The sequence below is a fragment of the Oncorhynchus clarkii genome, chromosome 20 (genome assembly GCF_045791955.1).
Source record: "Oncorhynchus clarkii lewisi isolate Uvic-CL-2024 chromosome 20, UVic_Ocla_1.0, whole genome shotgun sequence".
In the NCBI taxonomy this organism is placed as follows: Eukaryota; Metazoa; Chordata; class Actinopteri; order Salmoniformes; family Salmonidae; genus Oncorhynchus; species Oncorhynchus clarkii.
In genome coordinates this window covers 11773620-11793430 of record NC_092166.1, presented here as the reverse complement: position 1 = coordinate 11793430, position 19811 = coordinate 11773620, and the positions used below count along the sequence as shown (strand labels likewise).

At 44.1% G+C, this 19811-nt stretch overlaps 1 protein-coding gene across 5 annotated transcripts in view; it reads left to right on the top strand.

Annotated features, from left to right (window-relative positions):
* The first annotated feature begins 969 nt into the window (after window positions 1-969).
* LOC139375895 (kinesin-like protein KIF1A) overlaps window positions 970-19811 on the top strand; it is a 42664-nt gene continuing 23822 nt past the window's right edge. For 3 of the 5 annotated variants that reach the window (XM_071117844.1, XM_071117846.1, XM_071117843.1), the window contains exons 1-17: window positions 970-1145; window positions 6969-7042; window positions 7491-7673; window positions 13680-13748; window positions 14655-14833; window positions 15060-15171; window positions 15499-15576; window positions 15800-15865; window positions 15973-15990; window positions 16166-16244; window positions 16412-16490; window positions 16751-16893; window positions 18082-18281; window positions 18565-18644; window positions 18758-18833; window positions 18998-19077; window positions 19372-19478. In XM_071117844.1, coding sequence (XP_070973945.1) covers window positions 1040-1145; window positions 6969-7042; window positions 7491-7673; window positions 13680-13748; window positions 14655-14833; window positions 15060-15171; window positions 15499-15576; window positions 15800-15865; window positions 15973-15990; window positions 16166-16244; window positions 16412-16490; window positions 16751-16893; window positions 18082-18281; window positions 18565-18644; window positions 18758-18833; window positions 18998-19077; window positions 19372-19478 — 1729 coding nt within the window. In that variant the 5' untranslated portion in view covers window positions 970-1039. Of the gene's footprint in view, window positions 1146-6968; window positions 7043-7490; window positions 7674-13679; window positions 13749-14654; window positions 14834-15059; window positions 15172-15498; window positions 15577-15799; window positions 15866-15972; window positions 15991-16165; window positions 16245-16411; window positions 16491-16750; window positions 16894-17036; window positions 17076-18081; window positions 18282-18564; window positions 18645-18757; window positions 18834-18997; window positions 19078-19371; window positions 19479-19811 lie in introns of all 5 variants that reach the window. The other 2 variants (XM_071117848.1, XM_071117845.1) reach the window with 2 other exon arrangements.

Below are 19811 nucleotides of genomic sequence, written 5' to 3'. Positions count from 1 at the left end.
CTGCTGCGTCGAGTGGATATTGCTGTCTGTAGAATCAACGAATTCATGAAACGTAACAAGCCAACCCATTTTGTAATGGGTGGTACATTTTTTGGTCAATATAGGACAACAGACCCAGGCCCCAGTTAGGTTACATATTATTACCCATAGGCTATGACTCTTCAGGCAGGTGCAGTAAAGTCGGCATTGTCAGCTGCAGCGTTGTAGACGCGCCCATTGTAAGTAGGTCCGTCGAGGATGGAGAAAAATAAGGAATGATGTCCGCTACGATGAAAGCAGCCATTTTAATTTTAGATAGCCTAGATTAGAATGTTTACCCCAGCATGTACTAGTTTATAGTCGACTAAAATGACGCAATTTATTGAGAATATTTTAATTTTAGGTTTTGAATTATCCCGACTAAAGAAAAAAAAAGTAAGAAGGAGGGCCTACATTGTGATGATGGCATGATGTATCGTAGGCAAATCAACTATACCGATACATTGATTCATGAAGTGCAGGTGATGATGTGGGTCATCCGAATTCATTGAGGAGGTGGCGAATGACGCAGCATGTAGGGCTGCCTAGTCTACGTTTGTGGTTGTCAAAAATAGATTTAGGAGAACTTCATTCTGTGTGCAATAAGTAGACAATGACAACATGTCATGTGATTCTTCCAGAATAAGAAACACTGTATGTCATCTAGCAGTCAATTCATAAGGGAAATATATGTGCCTAGACTTTACAACCATACAGTGCTACTAAAAACAAGGTGACTGGCTGGCATTTAGTCAGGATCATTATAAGATGCCAGGTCCTCATGAAGTCTTTCAATGCACTATAACTGCATCACAATGCAACCACGCAGGTTATGTAAAGTTGTTACCCGTTTTTATGTTAGATGATGGCATTACAAAGTAGTTGAAGCTCTGAATGAAGATCTGATTTTATCTCACCATGACATCCCTCTCCACAGGTGTCAGGTGTCTACCTGGCGACAAGCCTCTCCCCTGCTGACTGAACTCCTCTATAAACACGTCGCCCCCCACTGACAGGAAGCATGGCGGGGGCTTCAGTGAAAGTGGCAGTCCGAGTCCGTCCCTTCAACTCTCGAGAGATCGGGAAGGAGAGCAAGTGCATCATCCAGATGACAGGGAACACCACAAGTGAGCATTGGATATTTGGTGTTTTAAGACATTTCTAGTATTGTAAGAAAATGCAAAAGGCACTTGCACACGTCTGAGTTATCTTTGTTGCAGTTGCATGGTAGTAATTGAATAACATGATAAAAAAATATGTTTTTTTTTGTTGCAAATGTGTAAAAATGAAAAAAACGGATATCACATTTACATAAGTATTCAGACCCATTACTCAGTACTTTGTTGAAGCACCTTTGGCAGTGATGACAGCCTTGAGTCTTCTTGGGTATGACGCTACAAGCTTGGCACACCTTTATTCTGCAGACCCTCTCAAGCTCTGTCAGGTTGGATGGGGAGTGTCGCTACATAGCTATTTTCAGGTCTCTCCAGAGATGTTTGATCGGGTTCAGGTCTGTGCTCTAGTTGGGCCACTCAAGGACATTCAGAGACTTGTCCCGAAGCCACTCCTGCGTTGTCTTGGCTGTGTGCTTAGGGTTGTTGTTCTGTTGGAAGGTGAACCCACGCCCAATCTGAGGTCCTGAGCGCTCTGGAGCAGGTTTTCATCAAGGATCTCTCTACACTTTGCTCCGTTCAACTTTCCCTCGGTCATGACTAGTCTCCCAGTCCCTGCCGCTGAAAAACATCCCCACAGCATGATGCTGCCACCACCATGCTTCACCATAGGGATGTTATTGGCCAGGTGATGAGCAGTGCCTGGTTTCCCCCAGACGTGAATCTTGACATTCAGGCATGGTTTCACCAGACCAGAGAATCTTGTTTCTCATGGTGTAAGAGTCCTTTAGGTGTCTTTTGGCAAACTCCAAGCGGGCTGTCATGGGCCTTTTACTGAGGAGTGGCTTCCGTCTGGCCACTCTACCATAAATGCTCTGTCAGAGTGACCATCGGGTTCTTGGTCGCCTCCCTGACCAAGGCCCTACTCCCCCGATTGCTCAATTTGGCTGGGCGGCCAGCTCTAGGAAGAGTCTTGGTGGTTCCAATCTTCTTCATTTAAGAATGATGGAGGTCACTGTGTTCTTGCTGCAGAAATGTATTGGTACCCTTCCCCAGATCTGTGCCTTGACACAATCCTGTCTCTGAGCTCTACGGACAATTCCTTCGACCTCATGTCTTGGTTTTTGCTCTGACATGCACTGTCACCTGTATACCCTTATATAGACAGGTGTGTGCCTTTCCAAATCATGTCCAATCAATTGAATGTACCACAGGTGTAGAAACATCTCAAGGATGGTAATTGGAAACAGGATGCACCTGAGCTCAATTTCGAGTCTCATAGCAAAGGGTCTGAATACTTATACTTTTTTATGTTTAAAACATTTGCAAACATTTCTAAAAGCCTGTTTTCGAGGGCCTCTTGAGTAGTGCAGCGGTCTAAGGTCTAAGTTTGGTGGATGAGAAATAATGGTCTGGGGCTGTGTTTCATGGTTTGGGCTAGGCCCCTTAGTTCCAGTGAAGGGAAATCTTAACGCTACAGCATACAATGACATTCTGGATGATTCTGTGAATCCAACAGTTTGGGGAAAGCCCTTTCCTGTTTCTGCATGACAATGCCCCCGTGCACAAAGCGAGGTCCATACAGAAATGTTTTTTTGAGTTCGGTGTGGACGAACATGACTGGCCTGCACAGAGACCTGAACTCAACCCCATTGAACACCTTAGGGATGAATTGGAATGCCGACTGACTGCGAGCCAGGCCTAATCGTCGAACATCAGTGCCTGACCTCACTAATGCTTTTGTGGTTGAATGGAAGCATGACCCCGCAGCAATGTTCCAACATCTAGTGGAAAGCCTTCCCAGATGAGTGGAGGCTGTTATAGCAGCAAAGGGGGGACCAACTCCATATTAATGCCCATGATTCCGGAATGAGATGTTCGACAAGCAGGTGTCCACACACCTTTGGTAATGTAATGTATGTCAAATCTAAAATATTTTAGTTGGGGGTCAACTGATGAAGGCAGTGATTGGCTAAGTACTGGTAGGGGAAATGCTGGTTTTATGCCTAGTGTGCCATTGTTATAGTAGGCAATGTAGCCAATGTTCTATAGTGATCTCTGGAATATGTATTGATGAATCCTATCAAGTTTCAGGCAAGACCTAAGTGCAGACTGTTGAAGTAACAATGTTTATTACAACAACAGGGCAGGCAAACAACAGGTCAAGACAGGCAGGGGTCGATAGTCCAGAGTAGTGGGGCAAAGGTACAGGACGGCAGGCAGGCCCAGGGTCAGGTCAGGCAGAGGTCGGTACTCCAGAGTAGGGGCAAAGGACAGGACGGCAGGCAGGCAGGCCCAGGGTCAGGTCAGGCAGAGGTCGGTACTCCAGAGTAGGGGCAAAGGACAGGACGGCAGGCAGGCCCAGGGTCAGGTCAGGCAGAGGTCGGTACTCCAGAGTAGGGGCAAAGGACAGGACGGCAGGCAGGCCCAGGGTCAGGTCAGGCAGAGGTCGGTACTCCAGAGTAGGGGCAAAGGACAGGACGGCAGGCAGGCCCAGGGTCAGGTCAGGCAGAGGTCGGTACTCTAGAGTAGGGGCAAAGGCACAGGACGGCAGGCAGGCTCAGAGTCAGGACAGGCAGAAGTCACAACCAGGAGGGCGAGACTAAGAGAGACTGGGGAAAAGCAGGGACAAACCACTGGTTGACTTGAACAAACAAGACAAACTGGCAACAGACAAACAGAACACAGGTATAAGTACCCAGGGGATAATGGGAAGATGGGCGACACCTGGAAGGGGGTGGAGACAAGCACAAGGACAGGTGAAACAAATCAGGGCATGACAAATCCTTGAAAGGCCTTCCATTGTGATATACATCATTTTCCAGTCTGATAACTCCAGGCAAATATGTTCTTGACAATAATAAATACAGTTTGATGAAATATTTACTATTATGGTCTGATTTAGATTGGGCCTTCAGGAGACGATCTCATTTTCTCTGATGAAAAATCTTGTAACTCCTTTTTTTGACATTACATTTTAAATGTTTTAAATTGGTTGAGAGCAGTAACTCCCCCCAATGTACTCTGAACATTTCATGACTCTTGAACCAAGGACCAAGATGGTAGCCTTGTGGTTAGAGCGTTGGGCTAGTAACCGAAAGGTTGCTAAATCAAATCCCCAAGCTGACGAGGTAAAAATGTGTCGTTCTGTCCCTGATCAAGGCAGTTAACCCACTGTTCTTAAGCTGTCGTTGTAAATAAGAATTTGTTCTTAACTGACTTGCCTAGATAAATAAATAATCATTCTGAAGTTTCATATTTTTTATGCTCATTCATGGGAAAATGTGGTCAAGAAAAGCTTCTGTTTTGGAGAGAAGAGATTTTCATCAGACATTGACAGTAATGACATTGTATATGGTTTTAAAATACATGTAAAATGCACGCTTGAAAGCAATGCGACGCTGGGCAGTGGGGCATGTAACACATCTCCATAGGAAGTGAAACAAAGGGTCCAGTCAGAACCGAGTGTGTCTGTGTGTGTGGACCTCTAGAGCGTCTTATCCCTCGAGCCAGAGGGTCCAATAGGCCTCGTTGTTTCTGTCTGAGCTGAGACACTGAGTCAGCTGATGTGTGTGTGGGTGTGTCTTGTTCCTCTGCTTTGTGCCTGTCGGCGGGTCTGTTTATGACCTCATTCCCACAATCTTTGGCATGGTACTGTCATGTCTTTACTATCATTAACTGAAGACTGATAGTTTTTATCAAAGATTCTCTGTAATTAGTTACTATGCGATCAACTGATTAATCACGTAACTAATTAACTATGAAATCGGGGCACCAAGGGAAAATAGGGGGATGGGCTTGCTCTACCCAAAAAGGCCAACGTCATGACAGTACAGATTAGGTTAGATCTCTGGAAATAACTGAAATTGATTTGGTGAAGGTAATACATTGTACTGTTTACCATGTAAACATCAGCTAGCATCATCCTCTTCCCGGTTGCTTCCACTCTACGGTTATTTCAAGGAACTTTAGACTATTAGGATGGGAATGCTTGCAGAAATCTCATCTGTCTTGTATCACTGAGGGATTGTAACCACATTTCCATCTACAGTTTTTATGTGATTAAAAGTAATTTGTTATGAACAAAAAAAATCACGACAGCTGTGATGGAAACAGGAAGTTTCAGGGCAATTATATAAATGCTGACAGATAATTTGTTGATTCGATATGGTGGGATCTTTTTGTGTCTGTAAAATGAATTTAGTTGATAATGGCAGTCGACACGCCTTTATGAGCAAATATTGATATAATAACCATCATATAGGAAGTAAACTTGGAGTTACGCGATGATATGGTGTGTGGTCCTCCCACTACAACTCAGGAAACCATGCAGTTTATTAGGCTACAGATTAAATAAGTTATGATGAACTTCACAAGGTGGGGAAGTGCACAGTGATCTTGATGCTCCTTTCCAATAAATATTGAGTGTCTGATTTTTGGTGACATGATGATCGATGCTTGTCTGCGTTTGACAAATAAAAATATTCTCACTCTTATCCATAATAATCTCATCATGTATACTAGCCTTCCTGCACAGCCTACCTGCGAGCTGTTGGCTAGAGAGCACGTGCAAAGACCAGAGTAGACACATTTGCTATTTAAATTCAACAGTTTTTGTGACAAAACTATCGGTAGAGCTGAATTGAGATGGAAACACATTGACCTTTAGATTTTTATTCTGTACATGAAAACGTAAGTGAGAAAGTACATTTTGTGTGCGAATTTCTGTGCGTTTTTTATGCGGATTTTAGAATATTTGGATGGAAACATAGCTTCTATGTTATAGCACCCATTCTTCTGTTCAACTGAAACATTGTTTTACGACTTTCAACTTCTTCCTTGCTGTGACTGCCTACTTCCTTCCTGTGACTGCCTACATCCTTTCTGTGACTGCCTACTTCCTGTGACTGCCTACATCCTTTCTGTGACTGCCTACATCCTTCCTGTGACTGCCTACTTCCTTCCCGTGACTGCCTACTTCCTTCCTGTGACTGCCTACATCCTTTCTGTGACTGCCTACATCCTTTCTGTGACTGCCTACATCCTTTCTGTGACTGCCTACTTCCTTCATGTGACTGCCTACATCCTTGCTGTGACTGCCTACTTCCTTCCTGTGACTGCCTACATCCTTTCTGTGACTGCCTACATCCTTTCTGTGACTGCCTACATCCTTTCTGTGACTGCCTACATCCTTCCTGTGACTGCCTACATCCTTTCTGTGACTGCCTACGTCCTTCCTGTGACTGCCTACATATCTCTATCAATACCTAATGCTGATACAGCAGCATCATCAGTGGTGTCTGACCAATCATAATGTCACTTATGCCATAGACTGGGGAATGTACTCTAGCCGGGTTCACGTGCTAGCAAGTTGAAAATGTCAGTTTCCTAGTTCTGACTAGCACGTGCACGCGAGTACATTCCCCAGTCTATGACATAAGTGACATCATGATTGGTCAGACACCACTGATGATGCGGCTGTATCAGTCAGGCTCAGATGAACCTAATCGCTGCATTACCTCTAAGGGCCACAGACACCAGCTGCTGCCAGGTGCTTTCTCTGCTTCTGTGCCTTGGCCATTAAAGCTTTCACAGAGACGGACTTGCTCAGTTTTCCACAAACTCTTGGCCTAGTTTCAGATTCCACCAGCTCCACAATTCTTCCTGAAATGATGACAATGCATTTTCCACTAATTGTACCTTCTGTATGTAGTCAGCCAAATATTTTATATATCTGGTCTGCCATATACAGTGTATCACAATAGTTTACTTGGTGTAGATTTCTGGGTTTGGTTTGGATACTTCTAACCTTTGTCTCCTTCCTGTCTGTCCTTTCAGCGATCCTAAACCCCAAACAGCCGAAGGAGAACAAGAGCTTCAACTTCGACTACTCCTACTGGTCACATACCACGGTGAGTTTTGCCATACAAGTCCCACACTAGAGACTTGAATGTCGTGCATTTAAAGATCATGCAAGTCTTGAGGTCAGTATTTACTCTGTAATTGCTTAATTAAGGTGTATTAAACCTCAATCCCTTTCGCTCTCCTCTCTCACTCTCTCTCTTCTTGCACTCTGTCTCTCTGTTTCTCTCTCCTCTCTTGCTCCCTTGCTCTCTCTCTCTGTTTCTCTCTCCTCTCTTGCTCTCTTGCTCTCTCTCTCTCTGTTTCTCTCTCCTCTCTTGCTCTCTCTCTCTCTGTTTCTCTCTCCTCTCTTGCTCTCTCTCTCTCTGTTTCTCTAACCTCTCTTGCTCTCTCTCTCTCTGTTTCTCTCTCTCTCTCTCTCTCTCTGTTTCTCTCTCTGTTCTCTCTCTCTCTCTGTTTCTCTCTCCTCTCTCTCTCTGTTTCTCTCTCTCTCTGCAGCCGGACGACATCAACTATCATTCACAGAAGCAGGTGTACAAAGACATTGGAGAGGAGATGTTGCTGCATGCCTTTGAGGGCTACAACGTGTGTATCTTTGCATATGGCCAGACTGGATCTGGGAAGAGCTACACCATGATGGGCAAGCAGGACCAGAAGGACCAGCAAGGCATTATCCCTCTGGTAGGATGGATGGATAAATGGATGGATGACAAAATGTAGTAAAGACATCATAATCTATAGTTACTTCATCACGTACATGTCAAATACTGAAACTATGAAAACCTAAATGTGTATGCCAAAAAAAATGCCTCTTATTCATAATACATACTGATTGCTGTGTTCAATGACCCAAGCCCAGCTCAGTTAATCCCTACCATTGTGTCACTGAGTTGTCATAATGCTTCAGCAAATGTACATTATCCCTTGTGCGTTGGTAGACACAATGTAAGTAACCTAATTTATGTCGCTCTTAACTGCCCTGAATGTCTCTGCTCATCCTACAGATATTGTATGCAGTAATCATGTGCCTATGAACCAGAGTTATACTGTTAGCACTGAGGTGGTGTGCCCTAGTAGGAAGTCCACTGTGTGCAGCACACCCTGCACTAACATAAATAATATGAGCATGTCTACTTCTGCTAACCATCCCAGTAAAGCAATGAAAACAATCAAGTATCACAGAAAAGTGCAACATCTACAGAAAAGACAGAAATGCCAATGGTGGAGGTGTGGCGGTTTATATTCATGATCTACAGGTTCATCTATCTCACCTGAATCCCATTCTTGTGGGAAGCTGCTATAGACCACCAAGTGCTAATAGTCCATATCTGGATAACATGTGAAATACTTGTTAATGTATGTGATATCAATAGAGAGGTATAATTTCTGAGTGATTTAAATATTGACTGGCTTTCATTAGGCTGCCCACTCAAGAGAAAACTTCAAACTGTAACTAGTAACTGCAACCTCGTTCAGGTTATCAATCAACCTACCAGGGTAGTTATAAACAGTACAGGAATGAAATCATCAACATGTATTGATCACATCTTTACTAATGCTGCAGAAATGTGCTTTAAAGCAGTATCCATATCCATCGGATGTAGTGATCACAATATAGTAATGGCGCCAGAGGGGATGGCTGCCATTTTACGGGCTCCTAACCAACTGTGCTATTCTGTTTGCTTTTTCCCATTGTTTGTAACTTATTTTTAACATAAAGTTGATGCTATGGTCTCTTATGACTGAAAAGAGCTTCTGGACATCAGAACAGCGATTACTCACCTCGAACTGGACAAAGATTTTTTCTTTAATGAGTCCGACGTAAATTATATACTGCTCTCCGGAGACCCGGCCCAAATCAATGTCATTTGCGGGAAGAAAAGGCGGAGATACAGAGGGAGAAGGTTGGGATGCCTTGTTAGGATTCGTAGGCGAGTGAGTAAATCACCACTACCATTGGTTCTGTTGGCCAATGTGCAATCACTGGAAAACAAATTGGATGAACGGCCGAGACTATCCTACCAATGGGACATTAAAAAATGTAATATCTTATGTTTCACCGAGTCGTGTCTGAACGACGACACGGATAATATAGAGTTGGCCGGGTTTTCCGTGCATCGGCAGGACAGAGCAGCTACGTGTGGTAAGACGAGGGGCAGGAGTGTGTCTTTTTATCAATAACAGCTGATGCACAATGTTTAATATTAAAGAAGTCTCAAGGTATTGCTCACCTGAGGTAGAGTACCTCATGATGAGCTGTAGATCACACTACCAAGAGAGTTCTCATCTATATTGTTCATAGCCGTCTATTTACCACCACAAACCGATGCGGGCACTAAGACCGCACTTAACGAGCTGTTTAAGGCCATAAGCAAAAGAAAATGCCCATCCAGAAGCGATGCTCCTAGTGACCAGGGACTTTAATGCAGGCAAACTAAAATCTATTTTACATAATTTCTACCAGCATGTCACATGTGCAACCAGTGGAAAAAACTCTAGACCACCTTTACTCCACACATAGAGACGCATACAAAGCTCTCCCTCGCCCTCCATTTGTCAAATCTGACCATAATTCTATCCTCCTGAAGCAAAAACTAAAGCAGGAAGTAGCAGTGATTCTCTCAATATGGAAGTGGTAAGATGACCCGGATGCTACGCTACAGAACTGTTTTGCTAGCACAGACTGGAATATGATCCGTGATTCATCCAATGGCATTGAGGAGTATACCCCCTCAGTCACTGGCTTCATCATTAAGGGCATTGACGACGTCGTCCCCACAGTGACTGTACATACATATCCCAACCAGAAGCCATGTATTACAGGCAACATCCGCACTGAGATAAAGTCTAGAGCTGCGGCTTTCAAGGAGTGGGACACTAATCCGGACGTTTATAAGAAATCCCGCTATGCCCATCAAACAGGCAAAGTGTCAATACAGGACTAAGATTGAATCCTACTACACCGGCACTGACGTCAGATGTGGCAGGGCAGGGCTTGCAAACTATTACGGACTACAAAGGGAAACACAGCCGCGAGCTGCCAGTGACGCGAGCCTACCAGATGAGCTAAATGCCTTTAATGCTCGCTTCAAGGCAAGCAAAACTGAAGCATGCATGAGAGCACCAGCTGTTCCGAAAGACTGTGTGATCACGCTCTCCGTAGCCGATGTGAGCAAGACCTTTAAACAGGTCAACATTCACAAGGCCGCGGGGTCAGGCGGATTACCAGGGCGTGTACTCAGAGCATGAGCAGACCAACTGGCAAGTGTCTTCACTGACATTTTCAACCTCTCCCTGACCGAGTATGTAATTCCCAAGTTTCAAGCAGACCATCATAGTTCCAGTGCCCAAGAATGTGAAGGTAACTTGCCTAAATGACTACCTCCTCGTAGCACTCACATCGGTAGCCATGAAGTGCTTTGAAAGGCTGGTCATGGCTCACATCAACACCATCAATGCAGAAACCCTAGACCCTCTCCAATTCGCATACCACCCCAACTCCACACTGCCCTTTCCCACCTGCACAAAAATAACAGCTATGTGAGAATGCTTTCATTGACTACAGCTCAGCATTCAACACCATAGTGCCCTCAAGCTCATCACTAAGCTAAGGACTCTGGAACTAAACACCTCCCTCTGCAACTGGATCCTAGACTTCCTCATGGGCCGCTCCCAGGTGATAAGGGTAGGCAACAACACATCTGCCACGCTGATCCTCAACACAGGGGCACCTCAGGGGTGTGCGCTTACTGCCCTCCTGTACTCCCTGTTCACCCACGACTTCGTGGCCAAGCACGACTCCAACAGCATCATTATGTTTGCTGACGACACAACAGTGGTATTTTTTTATTTATCCGTTATTTTACCAGGTAAGTTGACTGAGAACACGTTCTCATTTGCAGCAACGACCTGGGGAATAGTTACAGGGGAGAGGAGGGGGATGAATGAGCCAATTGTAAACTGGGGATTATTAGGTGACCGTGATGGTTTGAGGGCCAGATTGGGAATTTAGCCAGGAAGGCTTGATCACCAACAACGATGAGACAGCCTATAGGGAGGAGGTCAGAGACCTGGCAGAGTGTTTCCAGGACAACCTCTCCCTCAATGTGAGCAAGACAAAGGAGATTATCGTGGACTACAGGAAAAGGTGAGCCAAACAGGCCCCCATTAACATCGACAGGGCTGTAGTGGAGCGTGTCGAGAGTTTCAAATTATTTGGTGTCCACATTACCAACAAACTATCATGGTCCAAACACACCAAGACAGTTGTGAAGAGGGCACGACAACACCTTTTCCCCCTCAGGAGACTGAAAAGATTTGGCATAGGTCCTCAGATCCTCAAAAAGTTATACTGCTGCACCATCGAGAGCATCCTTACCGGTTGCATCACCGCCTGGTATGGCAGCTGCTCGGCATCCGACCGTAAGGCGCTACAGAGGGAAGTGCGTACGACCCAATACATCACTGGGACCAAGCTTCCTGCTGCTACTCAAGGTTTATTATCTATGCATAGTCACTTTACCCCAAACTACACTTTACCCCAAACTACCTCGACTAACCTGTACCCCCGCACATTGACTCGGTACCGGTACCCCATGTATATAGCCTCGTTATTGTTATGTAATTTTATTGTGTTACTTTTTATTTGTTACTTTAGTTTATTTACTAAATATTTTCTTAACTATATTTCTGTCACGTTCTGACCTTAGTTATTTTGTTATGTCTTTGATTAGTATGGTCAGGGCGTGAGTTGGGTGGGTTGTCTATGTTCCTTTTTCTATGATTTGGGATTTCTGTGTTTGGCCTGGTATGGTTCTCAATCAGAGGCAGCTGTCAATCGTTGTTCCTGATTGAGAACCATACTTAGGTAGCCTGGTTTCACTTTTGAGTTGTGGGTGATTATTTTCCGTGTCAGTATATGTTCCACACGGTACTGTTTCGGTTTTTGTTTCTTCACTTCGTTATTTTGTATTTTGGTGTTCAGGAAAATAAACATAATGAACACGTACCACGCTGCGCATTGGTCCGATCTCTCCTACTCCTCCTCAGACGAAGAGGAGGAAAGCCGTTACAATTTCTTGATCTGCATTGTTGGTTTATGGCTTGTAAGTAAGCATTTCACTGTAAGGTCTACTACACCTGTTGTATACGGAGCTCGTGACAAATACAATTTGTTTTTTAGTAACCATATCAAGGAAAACCAAAGTTCCAAAGGCTGGCCCTAATATAGTGTATAAGAGGTCATACAATACGTTTTGTATTGATTCCTATGTTGTTGATTTAAATAATATTTTTTGATCTGTGGTGTGCAATGAGGAGCAACCATACGCTGCACTTGACACATTTATGAAATTGCTTATTCCAGTTACTAATAAGCATGCACCCATTAAAAACAATATTGTTGTCTATCAACAATGACAAGCCACTGAGGTCTGATTTAATGGAAATGACTGAGGATAATAGTGGGCAATTTTGCCACTCCTATTTGCCATATTTTCAATCTAAACCTACTAGAAAGTGTGTTCTGTATGGTTGCTCCTACAAATCATTCACTAAACTCTAAACCTCAACTAAATCTTGTAATAAATCATGTGCAATTTGAGCAAGTTGAGATAACTGCTTGGAGTAACCCTGGATTATAAACTGTCATGGTCAAAACATGTTGATACAACAGTAGCTAAGATGGGGAGAAGTCCGTCCATAATTAAGTGCTGCTCTGCCTTTTTAACAACACTATCAACAAGGCAGGTCCTACAGGCCCTAGTTTTGTCACACCTGGACTACTGTTCAATCATGTGGTCAGGTGCCACAAAGAGGGACCTCGGAAAATGACAATTGGCTCAGAACAGGGCAGCACGGCTGTCCCTTAAATGTACACGGAGAGCTGACATTAATCATTTGCATGTAAATCTCTCATGGCTCAAAGTGGAGGAGAGATTGACTTCATCACTACTTGTGTTGACATGCTGAATGCACCGAGGTGTCTGTTTAAACTACGAGCACACAGCTCAGACACCTGATCATACACCACAATACATACCAACAGAAGTCTCTTCACAGTCCCCAAGTCTAGAACAGACTATGGGAGGCGCTCAGTACTACATAGAGCCATGGCTACATGGAACTCTATTCCACAGTACTACATAGAGCCATGACTACATGGAACTCTATTCCACAGTACTACATAGAGCCATGACTATATGGAACTCTATTCCACAGTACTACATAGAGCCATGACTATATGGAACTCTATTCCACAGTACTACATAGAGCCATGACTACATGGAACTCTATTCCACATCAGATTAAAAAAAACAGATAAAAATACACCTTATGGAACAGCGGGGACTGTGAAGAGACACAAACACACAGGTACAGACACAAACACAGGCACAGACACAAACACACAGGTACAGACACACATACACATGAGAAGACACTCACTCTACACATACACATGAATTTTGTAGATATGTGATAGTAGATTAGTGGCCTGAGGGAACACACTTAATGGGTTGTGAAAGTGTTATAACATATAATGTCATGTAATATTTAAAATGGTATATAACTGCCTTAATGTTCCTGGACCCCAGGAAGAGTGCAGCAGCTAATGGGGATCCTTAATAAATACAAACAACAACAATAATAATAACAACAAATAACCCTCCATGCTTTCTTCTCTGCTAGCTGTGTGAGGACCTCTTCACCAAGATCAGTGACAGCAATACCGACAACAGCTTGTCCTACTCCGTAGAGGTGAGTGCTCCCGACCCTCTACTGTTTTTAGAGTAAGCTTGAATACAAGAGAGGCCTACGCCATAGTAGGTTAGGGATTTTAAAGTGTTAACGTTTTGGCGTTTATAATGAGGTTGGTAGCAACATGGAAAATCGTTGTGGAAATCTGTTTCAGCTCAAGTCGACTACAAAATCCACAATGCATTGCTCCTTTCTATAATATATCTAGCAACGGCACCATGCAATGCATCCTGGACTAAAGAGGCAGACAAATTGGAAAAATGTGCTAGACCCTCCGTTAAATGGACCATTTCTCGGGGTAGGAATAAGATAGATGCAAAACAAAATGCAAACATAAGATCAATGGCTCATTCGAGAGACGCCATCCTCCCGAGTTATGACATCGGCCAGGATTTAAATCTGATGTATGATAGAGGTTTTCGCGATCTTAAAGTCGTATTCCTATTAACTTCCAGAATAGTGAGAGTGACTTTATCACGGTGCTTCATCATACCGGCCTGCTTTCTGCCTGTTTGAACGCCAATACATCAGATACACATGAAAACATGAAATTACCCTGGAAATTGTTAGAACAGCACTCAGAGATGCACAAATACGATATAACACTCAACATGAGGGAAACTTTACTTTAACTCCAGGGGGATATGAATAGCTCTGTTAAATCTATATAGAATCCACCATAACTAATTGTTGACAGTCATGAAATGGCAAATCCACATTAGGGTGCTTAACCCCAAGACAAGGGATATGTAAAAACAATGGGGAGGACACAGTATTGTCATAATGCAAACATAAGATAAGAGTTCTGATAAGAGAGTATTTTGTATCCCAAGTTCTCAATAGATGTTTGATTGGCACTTAGTTGGTTTGATTGGCACTTCTATAGAGTATTGACGACCTCCACAGGTGAGCTACATGGAGATCTACTGTGAGCGTGTGCGTGACCTGCTGAACCCAAAGAACAAAGGGAACCTGCGTGTAAGAGAGCACCCCCTGATGGGGCCCTACGTGGAGGACCTGTCGAAACTGGCCGTCACCTCCTACAACGACATCCAGGACCTGATGGAGTCTGGCAACAAGGCCAGGTAAATGAGACTTTCAGTGGATGGATGGATGGATGATGGATGGATGGATGATAGATGGATGGGTGGGCGGGTGGATGAAAGAGGGAGGGATGGATGGATGGATGATAGATGGATGGGTTGGAAGGGTGGATGGTGGATGATAGATGGATGGGTTGGAAGGGTGGATGGTGGATGAAAGAGGGAGGGATGAATGGATGTAATAAGGTTAAATTCTCTCTTCCTTCAGGACGGTGGCAGCCACCAACATGAACGAGACCAGCAGCCGCTCTCACGCTGTCTTCAACATCATCTTCACTCAGAAGAAACACGACATGGATTCAGAGAACACGTCTGAGAAGGTACGGTACAGGCTTACAACAACTTAATGACCAGGTTCAACCTCCTGTTCAAGCTTCTGCAATGGTTTGAGGCCAAAGAGTTAATGACCAATATGTATGGTTTACACTTTTATAGTTGAGATCTATTGCCATGTTATCTGGACATCCACAGTGTTATCATTTTATGATAACACTACTCAATGCTCATTACAGATAAGCCCTCAAAGAGCGTTTATTGGGGCTGCCGCTGTGTATTTGGAATCTGGACATTTTCCCTTTACAATACAGAGTACGGAAGCAGATTCATGCCAAAATAAATGATGACACCAGAGTGGTTTCTTGTTGCAGGTGAGCAAGATCAGCCTGGTGGATCTGGCTGGGAGTGAGAGAGCTGACTCTACAGGAGCCAAAGGAACCAGGCTGAAGGTGAGAAGGTCTTTTTTGGGTCTACTTTATGGGCTGAATTTGATCCCCCAGTGATGTCGATGTATGAATTCCTCAAAGTTTTGAGTTAACATTTCTAGTTGACACGTCTATGCATTTTACAAAGCATCTAGGCTCTGTGTCTCGAGATTGTGGAGATTGTAGTTTTTGCGTCCCAAGCAATGCTTCTCGATTGATTAACTTTGCCCCATCTGTTCCTTTTCAGGAAGGAGCAAATATCAACAAATCTCTAACCACACTGGGAAAAGTCATCTCTGCTTTAGCTGAAGTGGTTAGAGTCCTTACTCTTCTGTACACAACTCGTTGTCTGTATGGTAATTTAAGCAACTTGGTAAGACTGTCTATTAATTCAATACTGTCAACTTCTTATCTTTCTAGGACTCCGCACCAAATAAGGTACACCATTTCAATTACTTATTCAATTTCTGTCATGAGAAAATATTTGGGGAAATGTTATTAAGAGATGGATGATTAACAAACATTTCTTCTTATATGTATTCCTACATTTGTCAACATGTAAATGCACTTCTATTTAAGCAGTATTCTAATTGGGAAGATTATCTGTTAACAGAACAAGAAGAAGAAGAAGGTGGAGAGCCATATCCCATACAGAGACTCAGTGCTGACCTGGCTACTGAGAGAGAACCTGGGTACGTACTTTCCACCTAGTAGCCCAGGTCCTGCCGACTACGATAATTGTAGCGTCCTCATCACTGTTTACTCTTTTGTTTAATTCCTCTGCAGATTCCCTTTAAATAATCCTTCCTCCTCTCGCCCTCATCCAGAATTCATCTGTTTTCCCCTTTCTGTCCATTAGGAGGTAACTCTCGCACCGCCATGGTGGCAGCCCTCAGCCCTGCTGACATCAACTATGACGAGACCCTGAGCACCCTCAGGTAAGAACCCAGCTCTGAGGTAACATTCTCCTGTTAAAAACATAGTAGTCATTGGATGACCCTATAGTACTTCACTATCACTGTCATCATTTGTGAAGTGTAATGACAATGCATTATGAGACTAAACCAGAACGTAATACAGGAGCTTCAAGTAAGGATACCTTGAAGGCTCCCATGTTTTCACTTTCAATGTAATTATGAACAAAGTAGAATTGAGATTTTGGGGTAAACGTCCCCTTTAATGGTTTTCATTCTCTCAGGTATGCAGACCGCGCTAAGCAGATCCGCTGTAACGCTGTTATCAACGAGGACCCCAACAACCGTCTGGTGCGTGAGTTGAAGGAGGAGGTGTGTCGCCTCAAGGACCTCCTCTTTGCTCAGGGTCTGGGAGATATCATAGACAGTGAGTACATTCACACACACACACACACACACACACACACACACACACACACACACACACACACACACACACACACACACACACACACACACACACAGGATGAGTGTCTCACACACACTCTTCTCTCTCCCCTCTCCTCTCAGCATATCGATGTCCTGGTCCTGTGATAGCTGGTTTGAAAAGTGTGTATATTCTGGCAACCTCACGCTTTTGCAGCTAACTTGACAATAAAGCTCAAACTCTTATGACACTAAAGTCCTTATACCCCAGAGCTATGACAGGACTCTGAACCAAAACTCATCTAAAACCTATAGAAAGGTTTTACATGAGACCAGCAGACCCTGTAGACAAGAAACTGCTCTCATAGTACTTTCCATGTTCTCATTTCCCTCGTTTATCTGCACTGATCTGCAAACATGGGATAGGTGAACGCAAGATGGTGGACTCCTCTTAGGGAACAGACTTGTCCACCTGTCCAGTCCTTTCAGATCAGTGTATATCAAGAAGAGGAGACGAGGGGAGGAAGCCATTTTAGACTGTTGGGATGCATGCAGCCTTGGTTACACCGGTTCTCTGGGTGTGTAGCTAGCTGATTGGATGCTCTGCTTCTGAAGAGGAGCTTTGATATGCCAGATTCTTAATGTGGGCTCTGGTTGGGTCTCTAGAGCTCAGCTGCCTTCTAATTCACACTGCTTGCCCGGCATAATTGTCCCTAGCGGATGAATAACGTTTTTTGGAATTGCATTGAATTTAATTCAATAATGCTTTCACAGCCTTTCAGCCTGGAGATTATACTGCAAGTAAGAAGTAAAAGACATTTCTTCTAGGCTGCCCTATATATTGGCTGGTCTTCATATAACATTGCTTGTTTTTAGCTTGGTATTTAATGTATTTCGCATATGAATGTCAGAGAAATGCATTGGCTCTAACTTATTGTATGCTTAACATATTCTGTCAGTTTAAGTTGCTCTTTTCTCGCTCTCTCTGCAGTGGCTTTGGTAAGCACCTGTCTGCTTCTACAATCCATCTTTTGAGCTCTCTTCTTCTTTTTGTTGCTCTTCCCTTTCCTCCATATGTCCATCTCTCTGTTTTTCTCTCCACCCCGATGTCTCCTCTTCCTCACCTTCCTGCTGTCTGCTCCCTCTCTCTCCCTCTCTCCCCCACACACTCCCGCTCTTCTTCTGGCAGACTTGTGTGATTACAACAACTTTGTCAATAAACGCCAGGCTGTCAATCAAATGGGTGATCTATCCACAGTGACCAATGCCATGACTGGGATGAGCCCCTCCCCCTCACTCTCTGCTCTGTCCAGCCGCGCGGGCTCCATGGCAAACCTGCACGACCGCATCTTCAGCCCCGCCTCCGAGGAGGCCATAGAGAGACTCAAGGTAGGGAGGAGGGAGGTAGGGTGAAATGAGAGGTAGTGGGGGAGTGAGTAAGTGACTGTGTGAGCTAAAGGGATTGAAGGAGAAAGAGACAGGGTGGGAAGGGGAGAGAGAGGAGGAGAGGAAGGCGGTGGGGAGAGAGAGACGGCTGGGGACAGATGGAGATAGAAAGGAGAAGAGGAAAATTAGAGAGAGATGGCAACGGTGAGGGAGGCTAACCACAATGCTTAGTAATACCATGTGTGTACCATACCAATTTAGACATTTGTCATTATTTCCACCCTAGGAAACAGAGAAAATCATTGCAGAGCTCAATGAAACATGGGAGGAGAAGCTGCGCCGTACTGAAGATATCCGGATGCAGAGGTGTGTTAGACGGATTGAACCATTATCCTCATCTGAGTCCCTCTGTCTTAAATAACCGTTATAACTAACCCAAACCCTAATCCCCAAAAAACATGGCTCTCTGTTATCTGTAGGGAAGCCCTACTGGCTGAAATGGGTGTGGCCATGAGAGAAGATGGAGGCACCGTGGGCGTGTTCTCCCCCAAGAAGGTCAGAACCTCAAAACTACAGCACACCCCTATCACAACTGTAATGATATCCACTACAGTACCCATAATGCTCTGTACATAATCATTTTTTCCCCCCATCATGCTACAACAACCCCTGTCAACAACATTTATACACAAGTCCTAATGTTCATGTCTTTCTTTCAGACCCCTCACCTGGTGAACCTAAACGAGGACCCGTTGATGTCTGAGTGCTTACTCTACTACATCAAAGATGGGACCACCAAGTAAGAACGACTGCTTTCTTTCACCTGCAGGAAATGTGCACTTTTCATTGAGAACTATTTTGGACTGAGGTGGCCAACAGTCCTGTAGTACAGTATATATGGATTCGGAGTAGGGGGGGTCAGCTGTTTAAGATTACTACCTGGAATATCAAAAGGTGATGAGTGGTCCTGTTAAGTGGACGAGGATATTTTATCATCTTCCGAATGTGAAGACTGAAATAGCTTTCTTACAAGAAATACATCTGCGTACAGCAAATCACTCTAGACTCCATGTCCTCTGTATCTTTCCCTCAGGGTGGGTCGTGAGGACGCCAGAAGTCGCCAGGACATCGTGCTCAGCGGCCATTTTATCCAGGACGAGCACTGCACCTTCAGCAGCACCACAGGCCCCGGGGGAGAAGGTGAGACTGAATTGACCAACTGTGGACGAACCATTCTAGTTCTATTAGTTATATTTCTATGGGACAAATAACTGGCAGATTATGCCTGAGTGCACCAGAGGTTATAGAGACTCTGTAGAGACTGGGACTAGTGAGACTGGTGTTATAGACCATAGAGTAATATGACTGGGTTATAGACTATAGATTAAGATGACTGGCTAATAGACTATTAATTAGGATGACTGATGTTATAGACTATAGATTAGGATGACTGGGTTATAGACTATAGATTAGGATGACTGGGTTATAGACTATAGATTAGGATGACTGGGTTATAGACTATAGATTAGGATG